This window comes from Pelophylax lessonae (assembly GCF_965119305.1).
Source record: "Pelophylax lessonae genome assembly, chromosome: 1".
In the NCBI taxonomy this organism is placed as follows: Eukaryota; Metazoa; Chordata; class Amphibia; order Anura; family Ranidae; genus Pelophylax; species Pelophylax lessonae.
The window spans coordinates 515,846,723-515,870,317 of NC_138768.1; the positions used below are offsets into that span (position 1 = coordinate 515,846,723).

A 23,595-nucleotide genomic window follows, 5' to 3' on the forward strand; every position below is an offset into this window, starting at 1 on the left:
ACCAGCTTGTTGAGTGTGTGTATTTACTAGCTGAATTAAGACCTTCCACACATGATGAGTCATTGAGGTTGGGAATGGTATCTCAGCATCTCTCTTACATGACTACTGAAGTGGAATATTTCTGCAGCTGAAAATCCACACCATACATGAAACGCAGGAGCGTTACAGATTGAACGAACCCACAAATGGATTCAGCAGAAATAACCACTCAGGTGACACAATTAAAACAGCAAGTAACTGCGTTAATACACGCACTTGCTGAATTAAAAGAAGACAATCAGGCTCTGTCGCAGCAGGTAATTAGACTGACACAACTTACCTCTGCTCAGTTCCCTGAACCCAAGATAAATCCCCCTTTGGTATTTACAGGCGATCGCAAAAAATTTCGCGAATTTAAAAACGCATGTGAGTTACTTTTTTTGCTAAAACCTCGTACCTACCTTACTGATCACATTAAGGTTTGTAATATTATTTCTTACCTAACAGGCGATCCTCGAGCCTGGGCAGACTCTCTTTTTGAGAAAAACGACCAGCTTCTCAACTCCTATGCCTTGTTCCTAGCAGAACTCACTAGCCTATATGATGACCCCAATAGGCAGAGTACTGCCGATCTTCAATTAAGATCCTTGAAACAAGGAAGGAGGCCTGTAGAAGACTTTGTCGCGGAATTCAAGAGATGGACCCTTGATTCAGAATGGAATGATGCATCTCTGAAAACCCAATTTAGGCTTGGCCTATCAGAAGCCGTTAAGGACGAGCTCGCCCGAGCGGATCTACCAAAAACCCTGGATGCATTAATACAACTCAGTATTACCATAGATAGAAGACTACGAGAAAGAAAGGCTGAGAAAATGGGAATGCCATTATCTGTTTCCTCTCGGATTCCGGCCGTTAACCCCGTTCCTATGGAGGTAGGAACCATACGCCCACCGCTATCAACTATGGAAAAAGCCAAAAGACGATATGAAAATCTCTGCTTGTACTGTGCATCCCTGGATCACAAGATAAACGTCTGTCCCTTAGTCAACAAAAAGAAGGGTGAGTGTTCACATGTCCTCCTAGGGGGATTGACAACTTCATTCACTAACCCTTACATTTCTGTTTGTTTGACATTACAGTGGGACCAGAACAGGATTACTACTAAGGCCATGATTGACACAGGATCTTGTGGAAATTATATTGATATATGTTTTGCTGCTTCAAATAAAATTCCTATTATTTCTAAACTTAAACCTGTCTCAGTAAGTCTTATTACCGGTGTTCCGTTATCCTCTGGTCCGATCACCGATCAGACACAAGCACTTCTAGTCACTATTAACGAGTCTCATAGGGAGACTACTACCTTCGATTTAATACCTTCACCCCACTTTCCCATTGTGTTGGGACTTCCCTGGTTACACACACACACCAACCAACCATAGATTGGAAGGAACGGTCCTTGGCCTTCCTCTCTTGCTATTGAGAGGATACGTGTAACCTCCCGTCTTCCGGGAAGATTCTGTCTGTGGTGACAGATGAGATTGCACCACTATGTTATCAGGATCTTTCTGAGGTTTTTCTTGAGAAAAATGCTCAAGAATTACCTCCTCATCGAGACTATGATTGTAGCATTGATCTACTCCCAAATAGCAAATTGCCGTTCGGTCATGTTTATCCTCTTTCACAGGATGAACTTTCCCATCTCAAAACCTATTTGGATGAGAATTTGGAAAAAGGTTTTATTAGACCTTCCACTTCTTCCACAGCAGCAGGACTCTTTTTTGTTCGCAATAAGGACTCAAGTCTCAGACCTATCATCGACTACAGGAAATTGAATGCTATCACAATAAAAGATCGCTATCCTCTACCGCTTATCCCTGAGCTCATTGAGCAGGTGCGTGGAGCTACCTATTTTTCAAAATTGGACCTGAAAGGAGCATACAATCTCATTCGAATCCGTGATGGACACGAGTGGAAGACTGCATTCAGAACCAGATACGGATTGTTCGAATATCTTGTGATGCCATTCGGGCTATGCAACGCCCCTGCAGTTTTCCAACGATTTATAAACGATATTTTTAAAGACTTACTAGATGTCTGTGTTGTGGTATATCTGGACGATATACTTATATATTCACGATCCCTGTCTGAACACATAAGACATGTAAGACTTGTATTATCGAGATTGCTTGCACATAACCTTTATGTGAAACTGAAGAAATGCTTGTTTCATAAAGACGAGGTACTCTTTCTAGGCTACATCATATCCAAAACAGGAATCGAGATGGACATGAGTAAAATATCCTGCATTCAGGATTGGCCTACACCAACCACACGCAAGGCGCTACAGCGATTCCTGGGATTTTCAAATTTCTACAGGAAGTTCATTAAAAACTTTTCTGCTATTGTGAGACCCCTCACACAGCTCACTAGCATAAAAAAAACATTCAAATGGTCAGAAGAAGCAAATAAAGCTTTTCACTTGTTAAAGACAAGGTTTACTTCCGCTCCCATATTACGCCATCCAGACCCATCCCTCCAATACATTCTGGAGGTAGATGCGTCAAACATGGCAGTAGGAGCAATACTCTCCCAACGACCAACCCACACTTCACCACTTCATCCAGTCGCCTTTTTTTCTAAATCCCTAAGCAGTCCCAAGATAAATTACCCCGTGGGTGAAAAGGAACTGCTTGCTATAAAATTGGCTCTGGAGAATTGGCGACATTTACTCGAAAGCACCCAATTACCAATAATTATATACACGGACCATAAAAACCTCCAATATCTTCAGACTAGCAAAACTCTCTCGCACCGACAGGTACGATGGTCACTATTCTTTCTAAGGTTTAACTTCCTAGTGACTTACACACCTGCAGATAAGAACAAAAAGGCGGATGCACTATCACGATTAACTGAAGAAAACTACTTTGAAATCCCTTCCGTTCCTATAATACCTCACAAACGCATTATTGGAGTTGTCCGTTCCTTGAAGGAAGAGGTTTTGCATGGTATAAGTTTGGATTCACCCCCACCACAACTAAATACTGATGCAGAAGGCTTCCTCTACTACAACGACAAACTTTACATACCACCTACCCTACGCACCAAGATCTTGGAATTATCTCATGATGGGCCTATGGCAGGACATATGGGTATGACAAAGACTCTTAATTTGATTTCCCGGCAATTCTGGTGGCCTGACATGAAAACATCTATACAAAAATTTGTCTCTTCATGCAATGTCTGTGCCAGGTCCAAAATTGACACTACGAGACCATCCGGTCTACTATGCAGTCTACCAATACCCCAAACTCCATGGGAAGTTTTGTCCTTGGACTTCATCGTAGAATTGCCTCTTTCCAAAGGATTTAATACCATCTTGGTGTCAGTGGACCATCTGACAAAGATGGCACATTTCATTGCTATTCGCAGACTACCTTCGTCCAAACAAATGGCAGAACTCCTGATGAAACATGTCTTTAGATTACATGGTATCCCAAAAACTCTTCTGTCTGACCGTGGATCCCAATTTATTTCTAAGTTCTGGCAAGAACTATGTCACATACTACGGATCGAGCGGAAGCTCACTTCTCCTTACCATCCGCAGACCAACGGACAGACTGAAAGAGTCAACCAATGCATCGAGCAGTATTTACGTTGTTACACTTCTTACCAACAGGATGATTGGGTGGATCTTCTCCCCCTGGCAGAATTTGCCTACAACAACGCAACCCACAGTACAACCAAGCAGAGTCCGTTCTACTTAAACTATGGGTTTCATCCCTCTATTCTTCCACCACGCATCCTTCCTTCAAACAACCCAGTAGCCTCAGACTATCTTACCCAAATAAAGGATTCTCTGGGTTTATTAAATACTACCATCGCACACGCTCACAGTCAACAAAAGAAGTACTATGATCTTCGCAGAAGACCTTCTCCACAGTACACTATCGGGGACCTCGTTTGGCTCTCAACAAAAAATTTAAGACTGAAGATCCCTAGCAAAAAGCTTGGACCTCTGTTCTTGGGACCTTTCTCAAAAAACTTATTGGAAAAGCTGCAGTACAGCTTACATTGCCAATAGACCTAAAAATCCATCCCATTTTCCATGTGTCGCTACTGAAGCCCCATGTTCCGGACCAAGGAATAAGGCCTAATATTCCACCTCCGCCTCCTGTACAAGTTGAAGGTGGAGAAGAATACGAGATAAAAGAGATTCTGGATTCTCGTATCTACAGAAGAAGACTTCAGTACTTGGTTAGATGGAAGAACTATGGGCCCCAAGACGACACCTGGCTAAACACCTCTGAAATACATGCCCCTAGATTAATCCGCAATTTTCATGCGAGATACCCAGACAAACCAGCTCCAGAGGCCTTCAGGAGCCGGCCTTAAGGGGGGGGGGGGGCATTGTAATGTTCCGGTACCTTTGGTACCCTAAATTACTCTTTTTACAAGTGTATGCGCCCCACCATTCTCTTTTGGAAAGGTGCGCATACACCTTTAAGACTGAAGCTGTCATCACTCAGCGCCGGACTAGATGGCTATTTAAATCGCCGGTTCTCACTCACATGTGTTCGTTCAAACACCCTTACCTGGATGCTAACTTGGCTTGAAGCTTTCGTGCTTGCAAGCATACCTCGCTGACGGAACCTCGCTGCGCTGATCCCTGTATCCCGCTTCCGGATCATCCGCTCCTCCTGAACCAACCTTCGGCTGTATTGCTATTAGTGCTAAGTACCCCGCAGGGGAACCCTCTATAAACTTATACTAAGCTTACACTATCTAGCTCTGCATAGTAAAGACTATTTATCACATCTGCATATCTAGATTGCTAGCTCTTAAGACTACTGCTACTTATTCCTGCACTGGGTTGATCTCTCTTGTATGTCCACCTGCTACTCTGTCATCTGCTACCATACATGATTGCTAAACCTACCTGCATCCATCTGCTACTGTCTTACCTTCAAGTGTCTGTCACCTACCACCTCCACTCAACCTGTCTCTTAAATCTTCATCACTGTGTTACTACATACATAAAGCCACTCTAGGAACCAGCTTGTTGAGTGTGTGTATTTACTAGCTGAATTAAGACCTTCCACACATGATGAGTCATTGAGGTTGGGAATGGTATCTCAGCATCTCTCTTACATGACTACTGAAGTGGAATATTTCTGCAGCTGAAAATCCACACCATACATGAAACGCAGGAGCGTTACACTTACCATCTCTTGTATCATGTCTTCAGTCTCTGACCATCTCTTGTATCATGTCCTTAGTCTCTGACCATCTCTTGTATCATGTCCTCAGTCTCTGACCATCTCTTGTATCATGTCTGCAGTCTCTGACCATCTCTTGTATCATGTCTGCAGTCTCTGACTATCTCCTGTACTTTGTCCGTAGTCTCTGACCATCTCCTTTAACAAGTCTCCAATCCCTTACTCAAACTTAAACACATTTCTATTAATATTAGCTATCTGTTTATGCCAAAGGTAGGACTGTGCAGGGGAGGCAGAGAGTGAAAAAGAGGGAACTGTTATTAGAGAGACGGGGGGAAGACTGCAAGGGGCACTATGATGGGGGGGGGGGCTGTGAAATGTGTGTAATAAATATTCTTGAAAACATTACAAATTTTTGTGGGTGTTTTTACATTTTAAAGTTAGGGGGGGGGTGCCAGATATAGGATCCGCCCCGGGTGCCAAATGCTCTAGGTACGCCACTGCATAGGGGGCATCTCCCGCTGTGACATGGAGCTTGAGTGTGAAAAGCCGGGCGGCCACTGTAACAAAGTCCTGCCCCCTTGACAGGCTCCTGTGATAGGTGGCACACTGATCCAATTCCGGGAAATTAAATCAGTATGACGTGTATCATAGGAGGCGGGACCTTGTTACAGTGGCTGCCCGGGAAATTCAAAAGCTCTGTGACACAGCGGGAGATCACAGATCTGTAATCTAGGCACCGGTAAGGTACATTTGGTGGGCACTGGTAAATTGCATTTAGTGGGCACTGGTAGGTTGCATTTGGTGGGCACTGGTAAGCTGCATTTGGTGGGCACTGGTAGGCTGCATTTGGTGGGCACTGGAAATCTGCATTTGGTAGGCTCTAGTAGGCTGCATTTGGTGGGGACTGGTAAGATGCATTTGGTAGGCACTGGTAGTCTGCATTTGGTGGGCACTGGTAAGCTGCATTTGGTGGGCACTGGTAAGCTGCATTTGGTGGGCACTGGTAAGCCGCATTTGGTGGGCACTGGTAAGCCGCATTTGGTGGGCACTGGTAAGCCGCATTTGATGGTCACTGGTAGGCTGCATTTGGTGGTCACTGGTAAGCTGCATTTGGTGGGCACTGGTAGGCTGCATTTGGTGGGCACTGGTAAGCTGCATTTGGTGGACACTGGTAAGCTGCATTTAGTGGACACTGGCATTTAGTGGGCACTGGTAAGCTGCATTTGATAGGCAGTGGTAGGCTGCACTTGGTGGGCACTGGTAGGCTGCACTTGGTGGGCACTGATAAGGCTGCATTTGATGGGCACTGGTAGGCTGCATTTGGTGGGCTTTGGTAATCTGCATTTGGTGGGCACTGGTAAGCTTCATTGGTGGGCACTGGTAAGCTTCATTGGTGGGCTCTGGTAAGCTGCATTTGGTGGGCACTGGTAGGCTGCATTTGGTGGGCACTGGTAAGCTGCATTTGGTGGGCACTGGTAGGCTGCATTTGGTGGGCAGTGGTAAGCTGAATTTGGTAGGCACTGGTAATCTGCATTTGGTAGGCTCTGGTAGGCTCTGGTAAGATGCATTTGGTAGGCACTGGTAGGCTGCATTTGGCGGGCACTGGTAAGCTGCATTTGGTGGGCACTGGTAAGCTGGATTTGGTGGGCATTGGTAAGCCGCATTTGGTGGGCACTGGTAGCCTGCATTTGGTGGGCACTGGTAGGCTGCATTTGGTGGGCACTGGTAAGCTGCATTTGGTGGACACTGGTAAGCTGAATTTGGTGGGCACTGGCATTTGGTGGGCACTGGTAAGCTGCACTTGGTGGGCGCTGATAAGGCTGCATTTGGTGGGCTCTGGTAAGCTGCATTTGGTGGGCACTGGTAAGCTTCATTGGTGGACACTGGTAAGCTGCATTTAGTGGACACTGGCATTTAGTGGGCACTGGTAAGCTGCATTTGATAGGCAGTGGTAGGCTGCACTTGGTGAGCACTGGTAGGCTGCACTTGGTGGGCACTGATAAGGCTGCATTTGATGGGCACTGGTAGGCTGCATTTGGTGGGCTCTGGTAATCTGCATTTGGTGGGCACTGGTAAGCTTCATTGGTGGGCACTGGTAAGCTTCATTGGTGGGCTCTGGTAAGCTGCATTTGGTGGGCACTGGTAGGCTGCATTTGGTGGGCACTGGTAAGCTGCATTTGGTGGGCACTGGTAATCTGCATTTGGTGGGCACTGGTAGGCTGCATTTGGTGGGCAGTGGTAAGCTGAATTTGGTAGGCACTGGTAATCTGCATTTGGTAGGCTCTGGTAGGCTCTGGTAAGATGCATTTGGTAGGCACTGGTAGGCTGCATTTGGCGGGCACTGGTAAGCTGCATTTGGTGGGCACTGGTAAGCTGGATTTGGTGGGCATTGGTAAGCCGCATTTGGTGGGCACTGGTAGCCTGCATTTGGTGGGCACTGGTAGGCTGCATTTGGTGGGCACTGGTAAGCTGCATTTGGTGGACACTGGTAAGCTGAATTTGGTGGGCACTGGCATTTGGTGGGCACTGGTAAGCTGCACTTGGTGGGCGCTGATAAGGCTGCATTTGGTGGGCTCTGGTATGCTGCATTTGGTGGGCACTGGTAAGCTTCATTGGTGGGCTCTGGTAAGCTGCATTTGGTGGGAACTAGTAGGCTGCATTTGATGGGCACTGGTAGGCTGCACTTGGTGGGCCCTGATAAGGCTGCATTTGGTGGGCACTGGTAGGCTGCATTTGGTGGGCTTTGGTAATCTGCATTTGGTGGGCACTGGTAAGCTTCATTGGTGGGCACTGGTAAGCTTAATTGGTGGTCTCTGGTAAGCTGCATTTGGTGGGCACTGGTAATCTGCATTTGGTGGGCACTGGTAGGCTGCATTTGGTGGTCACTGGTAAGCTGCATTTGGTGGACACTGGTAAGCTTTATTTGGTGGACACTGGCATTTAGTGGGCACTGGTAATTTGCACTTGGTGGGCACTGGTAGGCTGCACTTGGTGGGCACTGATAAGGCTGCATTTGATGGGCACTGGTAGGCTGCATTTGGTGGGCTCTGGTAATCTGCATTTGGTGGGCACTGGTAAGCTTCATTGGTGGGCACTGGTAAGCTTCATTGGTGGGCTCTGGTAAGCTGCATTTGGTGGGCACTGGTAGGCTGCATTTGGTGGGCACTGGTAAGCTGCATTTGGTGGGCACTGGTAAGCTGCATTTGGTGGGCAGTGGTAAGCTGCATTTGGTGGGCAGTGGTAATCTGCATTTGGTAGGCTCTGGTAATCTGCATTTGGTAGGCTCTGGTAGGCTCTGGTAAGATGCATTTGGTAGGCACTGGTAGGCTGCATTTGGCGGGCACTGGTAAGCTGCATTTGGTGGGCACTGGTAAGCTGGTTTGGTGGGCATTGGTAAGCCGCATTTGGTGGGCACTGGTAGCCTGCATTTGGTGGGCACTGGTAGCCTGCATTTGGTGGGCACTGGTAGGCTGCATTTGGTGGGCACTGGTAGGCTGCATTTGGTGGACACTGGTAAGCTGAATTTGGTGGGCACTGGCATTTGGTGGGCACTGGTAAGCTGCACTTGGTGGGCGCTGATAAGGCTGCATTTGGTGGGCACTGGTAGGCTGCATTTGGTGGGCACTGGTAAGCTGCATTTGGTGGGCACTGGTAAGCTTCATTGGTGGGCTCTGGTAAGCTGCATTTGGTGGGAACTAGTAGGCTGCATTTGATGGGCACTGGTAGGCTGCACTTGGTGGGCACTGATAAGGCTGCATTTGGTGGGCACTGGTAGGCTGCATTTGGTGGGCTTTGGTAATCTGCATTTGGTGGGCACTGGTAAGCTTCATTGGTGGGCACTGGTAAGCTTAATTGGTGGTCTCTGGTAAGCTGCATTTGGTGGGCACTGGTAATCTGCCTTTGGTTGGCACTGGTAATCTGCATTTGGTGGGCACTGGTAGGCTGCATTTGGTGGGCAGTGGTAAGCTGAATTTGGTGGGGACTGGTAATCTGTATTTGGTAGGCTCTGGTAGGCTGCATTTGGTGGGGTCTGGTAAGATGTATTTGGTGGGCACTGGTAGGCTGCATTTGGCGGGCACTGGTAGGCTGCATTTGGCGGGCACTGGTAAGCTGCATTCAGTGGACACTGGTAAGCTGCATTTGGTGGGCACTGGTAAGCTGTATTTGGTGGGCACTGGTAGGCTGCACTTGGTGGGCTTTGGTAGGCTGCATTTGGTGGGCACTGGTAGGCTGCATTTGGTGGGCACTGGTAAGCTGCATTTGGTGGGCTCTGGTAGGTTGCATTTGGTGGGCACTGATAAGGCTTCATTTGGTGGGCACTGGTAGGCTGCATTTGGTGGGCACTGGTAGGCTGCATTTGATGGGCACTGGTAATCTGCATTCGGTGGACACTGGTAAGCTGCATTTGGTGGGCACTGGTAGGCTGCATTTGGTGGGCTCTTGTAGACTGCATTTCGTGGGCACTGATGAGGCTGCATTTGGTGGGCACCGATGAGGCTGCATTTGGTGGGCACCGATGAGGCTGCATCAATGCATTGATCTCTTGTATCATATGCGCAGTCTCTGACCATCTCTTGTATCAAGTCTGCAGTCTCTGACCATCTCCTGTCTGGGGGCTCTGTCTAACAGACTCTCTAACAGATGCCCTCTCTGTGTCCATTAGAGAGACCCCCCTCCAGTTCCTATTAGAGTACTCTGCTTCTCTTACTGTCATTTGTTTATTGTTAAGAGATCGTGGGAGGGTCCCGGGGTAAGGAAGACTTCTTAGGGGAGCATCTCTGTGTTTGTCGTGGCCATATAAACATTTGTAAAGGGGAGGGGTTAGTAAGATGACCACGCCCATGTGGGGGCACCAGAAAAAATTCTGCGCCCAGGCGTCTGTGACCCTAGGATCGGCCCTGGCTGGACAAGCACTTGGAAGTAATGTGCACATTTTGTTGCAAAAGGTTAAATAACATTTTTTTTTTTTAATTTCTTAGCTGAATACCTTTTTTTTTTTTTTTAATTCTAATGAGAGCTAGATAGTAAATATTATACTTGTGTTAATGGTACCTTAAGCTTCTCTTCTTTTCCCGATGCTGTTCCTGAAACATAATAAAAAAATTAAAATCGAAAAGGTGAGAATATATACTGTTGCACAGTACAGCTATAAGGAAACAATTATTTTTTGTGTGCAGGGGGGGGGAGGTTAGTGATTTTTTTTAACCGCTAAAAGACAATTTTTTTTTTTTTTTTATAAATGTATCATGTAATTTAGAGAATGTAAGGTGGACTGCCTAGAAGACCTCGAAAGAAAATGGATGTATTTCAAAAGATGTGACTGTCACGATGCTGTCACATAGAAGTTCATTCTGTATCCAGTGTACCTAATTATAAAATAAAGTTTAATGCAGGATGCAAGCAATTTGCAGTTTACATTTCCAGCACGGTGCCTGTGTGCCTGAATGACTAATCTCCCACATATTCGCAGGAGTTACACCATCCCGTGCCAGCCAATCAAGGTGGCCAAAGGGCAACATCTGAAAAAAGCCAAGGATAAGATGCTGACACCAGTAAGGGACCTTGAGGATGTTGAAATGTTGCTGGGAAGGTACATGTTGTGGACTTTTAGAAACTGCAGAATCTTAAGAAAGACCTTAAATCAAACTATATCTTTTAAGGGTAACTCGAATTTCCAAGGTAAAAAAATCATAAGTTAGTAAAAAAATGATACTATAGCACAGCGATGGCGAACCTTGGCACCCCAGATGTTTTGGAACTACATTTCCCATGATGCTCAACTACACTGCAGAGTGCATGAGCATCACGGGAAATGTATTTCCAAAACATCTGGGGTGCCAAGGTTCACCATCACTGCTATAGCATATACAATTGTTACATAAGCCATATTGTAATTGGATCCTATTAAAAATTACCTTTCCTTTTAAGTTTGCAGTGCTAAAATTCTCTTTAAAATGAAATGCAAAATGGCAACCTGGAGGTATTGCATACACCGATGGTGTATGCAACACCTCCAGAAATGTTATTTCTTGCTTGTGCAATTGACTCACTGATTTTCACTCAAGTCTTCACTAAGATAAGTCAGGTCTTAGGCATCCTCTGCACAAAAATGTCATTTTTGGTGAGATACTCCCAAATGGCTAATCACTTCTAAAGGGATGCTGACACAGCTAGGCTAAGTTTAGATGTGGGGCAGTAAAAACTGCACAGCTGAGCCATGTTTTTAGCATCCCCCAACCTATCCCTTCCTTAACCTCCCTGGCGGTATGATTCTTTTGGATTTTAGGTGCTGAATGCGGTACCATTATTTTGCATGTAATTCTTGTGAATGAGCAGCCCAAACCAACTGTATACATTTATTATGTATATATATTATTATATATATATATATATATATATATATATATATATATATATATATATAATGTATACACAGTTGGTTTGGGCTGCTCATTCACAAGAATTACGTATGTATATATATATATATATATGTGTGTGTGTACGTGTATATATATATGTGTATTTACATAAAAAGTACAGTAAAACTGCAGGAAAGGGCACTGGGGGGCAAACTAATGTGATTTTTTAAAAATTTGGAACGGTATCAGTGTGTTTGGTGTGTCTTTACATTTGAATTTGCCGCCGGTTCCACCCCCCTGCGAACGTTGCGTCTCAGGAGACGGAAGCCAGGGCACGGAGAGGATCGGGAGGAAGATCAGCCGCCGCATACCGCTCACATACATCCCTGGATCCCGGTGACAAGGTAAGTAACCTCTTTTACAGGATCCAGTGATGCTTCTGGCGGTACCCCGAGTGTGGCTCGGGGTTACCGCTTTTGGCTCTGAAATTTAACCCCGAGCCACGCTCGGGAATACCGCTAAGAAGGTTAAGATGCAAATATCAATAGACGGGGGTGCTTACATTGCCGTGGTTGCAATGCTTTGCTTTACACCCGTGTCAAAATCTATCCAACATGTTCCCAGAGGGGGGCAGCAACCTGGACGAACACAACCCATTCAAGTGGACAGGGAAACACTGCAAAGGCACACACACACAACAGTCTTTTTCACACGTTTGATTATCACATACTTTAATTGGGTCAAATAAGTGTATTTCAAAAAGCAAGAGCTGGACAGGACATGCCTCTAATAATGTGGGGTGTGTGTGAGGCTAGAAGAATGCAGTATGCCCAGGTATTATCACATGTGCCTCACACAAAGGGTTGATTTACTAAAGGCAAATAGACAGTGCACTTTGCAAAGTGCAGTGGTACTCTACAAGAGCAATTGCTCAAGAGCTTCGTAAATGAGCAGAAACTTTGCTGAATTCCATCATCCAATCACGTGCAAACAAAAATGCTGGGTTTTTTTTTGTTTGTTTTTTTTTATTTTCCTTGCCTGTAATTCTTTGCAAAATTAAGCTTTACCTCATTTACTAAGGTCTAGAGCAACTGCAATTTGCAAAGTGCACAGCCTAATTGCCTTTAGTAAATCAACCTCAAATTGTCTGGGTTTTTGGAGGGCTGAGAAGCCCCTTGCTCGTTGCTCCAAATACCAGTGCTGGCTCCTGTGGGACCGCCTGCAGTACACACGGGTCGAATGTTGGCTGATTTCTATTGAAACAGCTAATGCCGCCAAACATTTGCTTAAACCTAGTACACACTACAAATTTTTTTTTTCTCAACCCAGCGGGCTGAACGAAAAAAACCTGACAGCTCAGGTTGGAGCCCCTGTAAAAACAATTAATTGTTAGTACAGCAATCTCCCCTGCTGTTCTATTGTGTTCTGACACGGGGACGGCTCCCTCTGCCAGAACACTCCAGTCAGCGGTCTCAGCCAATTGGCTGAAAACGCTGATGGGAGCTGGTCGGCAGACCTTTATTGGTCATGCCCTTTCGACAGAACGCCCTTCTGTCAGCTGCAGTACACATGGGCCAAATTGAAAGCCTTTGGGAAATACAAAAGTGTAGTGTTGGAAAATAAAGACCAAGCAACATACAAGAACTTATACAATTAACCTCCCTGGCAGTATGATTATGTCAGGAATTACATACCAAAAGCGGTACAATTCTTTTCATGGAAATTTGGCGTTATGTATTATAGGCCTACAATTCTTAGTAATTACTGACTTAAACCTGACCAAAACAAGACTCTAGTAGACATCCCAGATGTGATAAATTTGAAACACAAACACGTGAATTATAATCGAATCAATAATATTATTTTATTATTTAATATATAATATATATAATAAAATTATATTATTGATTAGATTATAATTCATGCATTATATATTATATATAGATATATGTGTGTGTGTGTATATATATATATATATATATATATGCATACACATATATATATATATATATACACCGGTGTATATATATATATATATATATATATATATATATGCGCATATATATATATGTATATATATATATATAATATAAAATGTGTTTTGTGCAACGTTTTTTTTTTTTTTTTTTGAATCTCCCTCCCTAGTTCCGCTCCCATGCAGCATTGCTGCTGCAGGGAACGGAACTAGGAAGTGATCAGAGCGACGGAGACCGACGGAGGAGCGGCGGGACTCTCGGCTGGCGGTCACAGCAATGAGAGATCATCGCTGGATCGCCAGGAGAAGATAAGAGAACACCGCTGCGCTCTCTGCAATCCACCCCGAGCGTGACTCGGGGTTACCGATCCTGATATGAAAAACCAACCCCGAGTCACGCTCGGGATCACCGCTAAGGAGGTTAACGATAAATTGCTGGTATCTACTATTATATCAGAAGAACCTAAAGCAGCTTACAATTCTGTACCAATGGCTGTATTAGTCTCCTTTTTTAGGATTTCTTTCTTCTATTTTCATCTGGTGATCCATGCAGCAAGTCTGTTGTTTTTCAAAAGTACTAGCTCCCCAGAAGAATGTATCAGTTTGTATGGTTGAGGCAAACTACTAAACACTGGCCGGGGTGTTAAAAATGGATCAGCTTTAATTTATTTATTCATGCGAAACATTTATCCCAAAAGAAAAAAAAAAAAAAACTGTTTGCTGTAAATGATTATAAATTAAGAACTGGAGTTTGGCTTCAATTCCTTATTGTATCTAAATTTGATAATACATTTAACACTTTTTCAAAAGTATCTATATATTTGGTCACTAAAGTATCCTCATTTAATCATACAAACACTTGGGGTGTATGGCAACACACTTATATTGGACTGTCACAGCCTTCTTGCATCAGTAATTACTTGCTGTATACTGTTCATGCTGTTACTTACAGTATGTAAGGCTTCGTTTCCACTATTGCGACTTGCTGTGCGACTTGACACATGTCAAGTCGCACAGCAAGTCAAAAGCCATACATTTCAATTCGGCCCGTTTTCACTGCCGCGACTTGAGTTGCGGCGACTTCAAAAGTAGTTTGTGCACTACTTTTGGGGCGACTTCAGTGCGACTTCCATCTATAATGAGGGACAAGTCGCACTGAAAGCCGCAAACAACTTTCTCTGCGAAGTCGCGCTAGAAGTAGCACGACTTCGTAGCCGCGGCAGTGGAAACGGAGCCTAAATGTCCTTTTATAATTGATAAATCCTGATTCATCATTCATCTATTTTGTATGTGCATTGCAATATCTTATTGATATATCTTAAGGAATTGTACAGGGGTATACAATGAGGTTGATTTACTAAAGGAAAGGGCATTTGTTGCAGAGCTTAGTCTATTTGCCTTTATTAAATCAAAATCAAAATCTCCTTAAAGTGACTGTAAATGTATTTATTAAAAAAAAAAAAAAAAAGAGAAAATGTCATCCTTACTTGTTCTGTGCAATGGTTTTGCACAGAGCAGCCCTGATCCTCCTCTTCTCGGGTTCCCTCAACAGGAATCCCAGCTCATATTTCTGTGGGGCTAAGGGGATCCTATGCACAAAAGGTTTTTTTTTTTTACTTTATTGCAGGGGATGCATTAAGATAAAAAAAAACTTCTACCTTTACAACCACTTAAAGCGTATAGACTATCAAAGTAGTTCTCAAACGAACAGTGATTATTGTCAGCAAAGGCTAAGGTGTCCCAATAACAATAATAATAATAATAATAATTTTTTTTACTTTTTTTTTAAATGTATTATTAAAGATGGTTTTATTATGTACATTTATATATAAGAGAAATTACCATAAATCTTGTGTCCAATGCAGCATTTCTTGAAAGTCATAACGTTCTGTGTGAGGGTGCCTGTTTTGTCAGTGAATACGTAGTCTATTTGCCCCAACAGATCAGAAAGACTAGAGGCTCTTGCTTGGGCTGGTGTGTCTGATTCTGGGTGGTACATCTCCAAATCCTGGTTAATAAAGTTGTTGTGGACCGCATGAATTAAATCCAGTCTGAAAAAGTTAAATAAACAGCATGCTGTTCATTAGGATGTATAATAAACTAAATTAGCATGCAGTGCTTAGTTTTGTAAAAGAATAATTACTTTTTCCGGTGCTCATTTAATCAGCAGAAATTGGTAAAATAACCCTTTAAATATTTGCAAGATTGATGCAAAATAATTCTGCCCGTCAAAAGAAATACCCTAGTCAGATTTCCCTATGGTATGGTTTGGTGGTTCTGTGTATGGGAGGGGAATGTATTCTTCCCCTTTTCCTACATAGGTGCAATAAAGGATGGATATTAGATGGAGCTCTAATACTTAATAAACATATCAGAAGTTCAGATGTTTTGCCTGCCTCAAAAGACCCCAAAAAAATGCCCAAAAAAAACCCTGCAATAACACACCTGGGTGGTTTTTTTTGGCGCGGGCGTTTTTTGGGCATTTTTTTGGGGTCTTTGGAGGCAGACAAAACATCTGAACTTCTGTATAGGGGTATATATACACACACATGTATGTATATATACACCTACACATATATAGGTGTGAAAGTAGCAGAACACTATACTTGCGCTAATGAAATAATTAACACCGATATGTCTCCGCTCCTATCACACCTATATATGTGTATGTGTAAAATACATATAAGTGTGTGTGTATATATACCCCTATACAGAAGTTCAGATGTTTTGCCTGCCTCCAAAGACCCAAAAAAATGCCCATAAAAACGCCTGCTGCAAAAACACACCTGGGCGTTCTTTTTTTTGGCGCAGGCGTTTTTTTGGGCATTTTTTTGGGGGTCTTTGGAGGCAGGCAAAACATCTGAACTTCTGTATAGGGGTATATATACACACACACTTATATGTATATATACACATACACATATATAGGTGTTATAGGAGCGGAGACATATGCCTGTTAATTATTTAATTAGCGCAAGCATATTGTTCTGCTACTTTCACACCTATATATGTGCAGGTGTATATATACATACATGTGTGTGTATATATACCCCTATACAGAAGTTCAGATGTCATGCCTGACTCCAAACATATCCTCAAAAAATCCCTATAAACGCCTGCAGCAAAAAGCAGGCTGACCGGTGAGAAGCCATATCGCTGCTCTGTAAGTCACCTAAGAGAAACAATGTTTTCTCTATAGCGGTCACCCTGACATGGAAGGGTTTGGTCACCCTGCCATAGCAGTCAGAGTCAGTTCACCCTACACTACACTACGGTCACCCTGGCACTTAACACTTTCCCTACAGAAACTAGATTTTTGCATCTAACTAAAGTGGAAAATAGCACCCTAACTACACTAGATATCCCTTTCCTCACACTAATAAATGCTAAATGACACTTTTGAAGCAGAAGTAACAGAACTGCTTCCACTCTCTTCCATGTCCCTGTATTACAATGCTAGGAATTTGGCGGGGCTATCTTATATACTGGGGGGCGTATTCACTAATGATTGGCCTATGGACCCCCTAGTCACTCCAATCACATTCCTAGCATTCTCCTGCCCCCCTCAATTGGCTTTTACTAATGGTTCTGGTCCAATCATTTCCTGTCCCATTGCATTTTGGTCGGTTCTGGTTGCCGAATTCTGAACTTTTTCAGCAAAAAGTTCGGAATTCGGCCGAACCTCGAACAGTCAATGTTCGGGTCGAACTGATGGACGACCTGAACCGTTCGATTATCCCTAATCACTGGAGGCCGGAGCTGGTGGATATGGAATCTTCCAGGTCCCTGGAATGCACTGGCAGAGCATTGTTGATGTCACTTCCCAGATGTGGCATAAGGACGTGGCGGCAACACATTTGAGGAGCATGCGCTCTTTCTTCAGGACGGCCTGAAGAAAAAGCGCATGCCCCACAAAAGCGTTGCCTCCACATCCCCACGCCGCATCCAGGAAGTGATGTCATCCTTGTTCAGCCAGTACGTTCCAGGGACCAGGAAGCGTCGGCATCCCTTGCGCTGGCCTCTAGCGATACCGGACAGACGATCACGTCCTTTGTGAAACCCCCGGACTATGCTGCTGAGGACCGTCCCAGCCAGTGCCATGAGCTACATGCTTGTTTTTATGCTACATTTGTATTTCTTATTTTATTTTTATGAAATACTGTCTAACAGCTACACTTAGAAGGCGTCTGTGCTTCCCCCTGTGTTTCCTCTACAGCTACTTCTTACTTCTACACAGAGCTGCCTATATAATGAACTCTAATAGTATGAGCCATTTTTATGAGTCTTCTAGGAACGGGTTCCTTTTTTATTCCCCAACATTGTTTGCATTTCTGGGCTCCACTTTGCGCCGATAATTACCCCTCTCCTGTCTTCAGAGATGAACCAACTCTGCAGAGGTACAAATGAATCAAGAAAAGAAGAGCCACCTAAGTGCAGCATTGGAGGCCTATAGAAGGAGCAGATATCTCAGAGCACATAGCCTAGCATTCTCCAGCTGTCTTCACTCCTCCCAGTATTGTCACATCTGCCCTACGTTCCAAGCTGGTTAGCGTGGACCTCCTGGTGACACAGGGCATCCATGCCCCATCTTCTCCAGCTTTATAGACCAAAGGCGGCCCCTGCAGGATTGAGCAAGTGGCGGTTTTCCTCACAATTGACAAGCATATTTCCTCTTGGATCCTGGAAGTGTTTTTAATCTTGTATTATTAAATTCACCTTTTTAATGCCGCACTTAGATGGCGCTTCTTTTCTTGTTTCATTTGGACTTTCACACATACCTGAGATTCCTGGGGTGAAAAGCATATGTGTTCCACTACTTGGCCTAGTTCTTTTCATCCAGATGACAATAGGGAGATAGAGGCTAGCATATAGTACCTTGTACAAGGCATGCATGTTTGTTACCTGGGGGGGGGGGGGGGGGCTCTGGAGTTTCTAGGATGTAATTACATAGCATTTGAGAAACCATGGAATAGAAAGCTTAGGCGAGTTAGCACAGCCAATGGAAAGGGCTATTGGCAATGGAAAAGTTTGAAAGCATTGTGTCATGTGAGCTTGGATGCAGTTATTCTGGTATTTGAGGGACCGTTCTCAGGGAAAACGACTCAAGAGTGGAGCTGCTAACTATCCAATGAGGCCCAGTTCAATGATATATGTTGTTTTAATAGGAGTAAGAGGTTACAAGGCAACAAGAGGATTTAAAGCAATCAAGTATTATGTGCTCAAATAATAATGCTACCAAAGTTTACACACATGACTGATAACGCTTTTTAAATCATTTTATGTGCTCAGCGATCCCTTAAATGACAGCATATACTATACAGAGGTTCATGACTTTTGCAAAAGTAAGAGCTATGCACAATCTCTGCCATCCAGTAGCTTAATGCCTTAACCACAAAGACCAGTTCAAGTTCTTATATTGTACTTTTAGTTGGCAGGGCTTAGCTTCAAGTCAGGCAGAAGTCAGGGTCCTCTCCACAGTGTGAATCTGGGAGCCAGGAACCTGGGAACGCACAGAATTCAGTCAGAGGAATAGCAAAGGTACTTTCTGGCATCCATATTAAGGTGTCAGTACATTGCCTGTGTTATTTCCAAAGCATTATTCTTCTAATTAACCCATTTTATCTTTCTGACACATTAAAAATTAGAATGAGAATAGCCTTCTAATATGTTTTAGCCATGACATCTTAATAAAATAAAACTGGAACATAGACGGAACCTGAAAAAATATATATAATTTACTGTAAATAATACTCACGAGATGTAGAGAAAAAAAGGCACAAGCGTGCTCAAAATAGCAAAGTATGCCCAAAAAAAGAGAAAGCCGATTGCAGAAGAAGACAGCTGTGGAATTTTAGGGATATAGCTGTGTTTCTTTATATACCAATGATTCCAGACTCCAGCTCCAATGGCCATTGTAAGTGACATAACAAATAACAATATGGATATCTGCAAAGCATAGAACAAACTTCTTAGATTCAAGCATGAATTTCATTATGCAAGCTTACTAAATATAAACTTACTTACAAAGAGCACACATTTTCCCATTACACTGTCCAGCTTTGTTCTCTTCATTTGTACTTTACCAAAGTTTTTCATGATTTTTGTATCAACTCCTAAAATAGAAAACGAAAAAAATAAAAAGGTCCAATATTTGTTGTTAATACACCAGATATGTTTACATTTCGGAACCTTTCTAAATATTGGTGCATCTGATTATATGAAAGTATAATTAAACGACATAAAAGCATTACGACTACAATTAAAATCATATTTGACAGTATGGTCTCCATGTAAATATATACAAATTTATACAGTATCTTACAAAAGTGAGTACACCCCTCACATTTTTGTAAATATTTTATTATATCTTTTCATGTGACAACACTGAAGAAATGACACTTTGCTACAATGTAAAGTAGTGAGTGTACAGCTTGTATAACAGTGTACATTTGCTTTCCCCTCAAAATAACTCAACACAGCCATTAATACAATGGTGATAAATGATGTAGCGCTATAGAAACATAATAGACATAAACAGATTGTCCATCAGTCCCTAAATTAATCAAGTACAAAAAATTGGTACATAAACATAATGTTAAGAAAATTCCACAGAACGTGCAGTGCCAATAGTAGTCATACAAATGATCCACCACGCCAAGCAAGATGTGAGGATAGCCACCACCATGGAGATAAGATAAGCCTCTTACCAGAGCACCATGATCCCCATCACAGAGATCATGATCAGCGGGGGGGAAAACAAGTCCTGGAGACAGCGAGGTAACTTATACCAGCTCCTTCAGCCACCGCACCCGCTCCTCTCATAACAAATGTATATGTGGAGAGAAAAAGACTTCCATGGTGTAATAACGTCAAACAGGCTTTATTCAAGTTAAAACAGACAAATGGCAACTCACATTCACAGCTAGGAAGACAGGCATGTGGATCATTTGTATGACTACTATTGAGACTGCACGTTCTGTGGAATTTTCTTAACGTTATGTTTATGTACCAATTTTTTGGTCTTGATTAATTTAGGGACTGATGGACAATCTGTTTATGTCTATTATGTTTCTATAGCGCTACATCATTTATCACCATTGTCTTTTTGATCTGATTTTCTAATTCAGGATCGGATGTCAGCTGCTGTATAATTTTAGCTTACTCAGCTGGATGTATGATATATATACAATGCGCAGCAAGTTACATATATACACAGCCATTAATGTCAAACCGCTGGCAGCGAAAGTGAGTACACCCCTTAGTCAAAATGTCCAAATTTAGCCCAATTAGCCATTTTTCCTCCCCGTTGTCATGTGACTAATTATTGTTACAAGGTCTCAGGTGTCAATGGGGAGCAGGTGTGTTAAATTTGGTGTTATCGCTCTCACTCTCTCATACTTGTCACTGGAAGTTCAACATGGCACCTCATGGCAAAGAACTCTCTGAGGATCTGAAAAAATAATTGTTGCTCTACATAAAGATGGCCCAGGCTATAGGAAGTTTGCCAAGATCCTGAAACTGAGCTGCAGCACGGTGGCAAGGACCATAGAGCGGTTTAACAGGACAGGTTCCACTCAGAACAGGCCTCGTTATGGTCAACCAAAGGGGTTGAGTACACATGCTCAGCATCATATCCAGAGGTTGTCTTTGAGAAATAGACAAATGAGTGCTGCCAACATTGCTGCAGAGGTTGAAGGGGGGCATCCTGTCAGTGCTCAGACCATACGCCACACACTGCATCAAATTGGTCTGCATGGCTGTCGTCCCAGAAGGAAGCCTCTTCTAAGGATGATGCACAAGAAAGCCTGCAAACAGTTTTCCTGAAGACAAGCAGACTAAGGACATGGATTACTGGAACCATGTCCTGTGGTCTAATGAGACCAAGATAAACCTATTTGGTTCAGATGGTGTCAAGTGTGGGTGGCGGCAACCAGGTGAGGAGTACAAAGACAAGTGTGTCTTGCCTACAGTCAAGTATGGTGGTGGAAGTGTCATGATCTGGGGCTGGATGAGTGCTGTCGGCACTGGGGAGCTATAGTTCATTGAGGGACCATGAATGCCAACATATACGGTGACTTACTGAAGCAGAGCATGATCCCCTCCCTTCAAAGATTGGGCCGCAGGGCAGTATTCCAACCATTATAACGACCCCAAACACACCTCCAACACGACCACTGCCGACTAAACCTTATTGAGCATCTGTGGGGCATCTTTAAATGGAAGGTGGAGGAGCGCAAGGTCTCTAACATCCACCAGCTCCGTGATGTCATCATTGAGGAGTGGAAGAGGACTCCAGTGGCAACCTGTGAAACTCTGGTGAACTCCATGCCCAAGAGGTTTAAGGCAGTGCTGGAAAAATAATGGTGGCCACACAAATTATTGACACTTTGGGCCCAATTTGGACATTTTTTGACTTAGGGGTGTACTTTTGTTGCCAGCGGTTTAGACATTAATGGCTGTGTGTTGAATTATTTTGAGGGGACAGCAAATTTACAATGTTATACAAGCTGTACACTTACTACTTTACATTGTAGCAAAGTGTAATTTCTTCAGTGTTGTCACATGAAAAGATATATTAAAATATTTACAAAAATTTGAGGGGTGTTCTCACTTTTGTGAAATACTGTATATATTTTAGATTATTTGTTACAGGTACTTCTATAGCTCTGTCAATTTACACAGCGCTTTAAAGATATATTGTACATTCGGATCAGTCCCTGCCATCAAGGAGCTTACAATCTAAGGCGCACTATATTGTCAAAAGTATTGGGATGCCTGCCTTTACACACACATGAACTTTAATGGCATCCCAGTCTTAGTCCATAGGGTTCATCATTGAGTTGGCCCACCCTTTGCACATATTACAGTTTTAACTCTTCTGGGAAGGCTGTCTACAAAGTTTAGGAGTGTGTCTATGGGAATATTTGAAAGAAGAAATTCATATATTGAATACTATAATATGAAAATGTAATTTATTTTTACTTCATAAATTATTTTTTTTTAAATCTGTAATATTCATGGGTTGTTTAGAATTTTTCATCCTTAGTTATAGGTCTTGTCCCCTGATGGGGAACTCCTCCATATCAGGAGGGAATGGCCTGTATGTAAATACATTTTTTATGCTTTGTATTTTATTATGGATGTTTGAAATTGAATTCAGATTATCATTATATGTATTTCTGACAGTTGGGTGATTGACGCTTTTTACTTTGATCCCCTGCTTTAACGGTCGGTTATATATAATTTATACTGCAACACCTGTTTATGAGTTGCCCTGGAGCTAGCTATGTGATTGAAGGTTTGATTTGTTTCGATCTGTTAGCCCCTTCCGCCTGTTTAATTATTGATGGTGTAATATAGGTATCCAGTCTTCTCCTCCTTTCAGTTTGGGATGTATAATTTACATACTTCAACCGTGTACATGCCCTTAGAGTCACACAACTTTGTTGTGTTTTTTTCACTGGAGTCCGTTTCCTTATCCAAACCGAGGCTTAAGACGCACGCTGTCATTGAGCTGGTTAGTGCGCACTATCCGTCTGTAAAAGGGGCAGTACTATCCTCACCAGGCCTCGAATGACATTGAGGCCTGGTCTACACCGAAATTGAGGCTAGGGGTGCACGCCGGCGCCATCTTGGGTTGCCATAACGATCGACTGCTCCAGGACCGCCATAAACAGGTGACAATTTTGGGTGTTTTTTACTGTCTATATATATTTGGAGTAACTATTAGGGGCGATATGCCCTATGAATAAGTCACAAATGAGGAAAGGCATCAGGGTCGTTTGTTCCTGCCTGTAATCCCTCCATATGCTTTAAGCTGGTTACTTGCAGTTGCTCGTAAGTATTTTTAACCAATTTAAATAAATTGCGTGAAGCAGTTTTACACTCTGTGTGTGCATCCTAGCTTGTTTTTACGTATCGGTGTCTTGCTGGGAGATAAAGCCATCATTGCCCAGGAGTACACAGATACAGCCTGATCGAATGTTCCTCACAACTAGATTATTCTCCCATGAGAATCATATGGCCTGTTTGACCCACTTACTATAAAGGTACCTGG

The 23,595-nt window shown here is 43.2% G+C and overlaps 1 protein-coding gene across 2 annotated transcripts in view; it reads right to left on the reverse strand.

Moving 5' to 3' along the window:
* LOC309547466 (phospholipid-transporting ATPase IK-like) overlaps positions 1-23,595 on the reverse strand; it is a 269,016-nt gene that overhangs the window by 125,222 nt on the left and 120,199 nt on the right. For both annotated transcript variants that reach the window (XM_082247329.1, XM_082247328.1), the window contains exons 11-14: positions 19,563-19,651; positions 19,294-19,484; positions 15,381-15,589; positions 10,257-10,288 (exon numbers count right to left, since the gene is read on the reverse strand). In XM_082247329.1, coding sequence (XP_082103455.1) covers positions 10,257-10,288; positions 15,381-15,589; positions 19,294-19,484; positions 19,563-19,651 — 521 coding nt within the window. The remainder of the gene's footprint in view (positions 1-10,256; positions 10,289-15,380; positions 15,590-19,293; positions 19,485-19,562; positions 19,652-23,595) is intronic.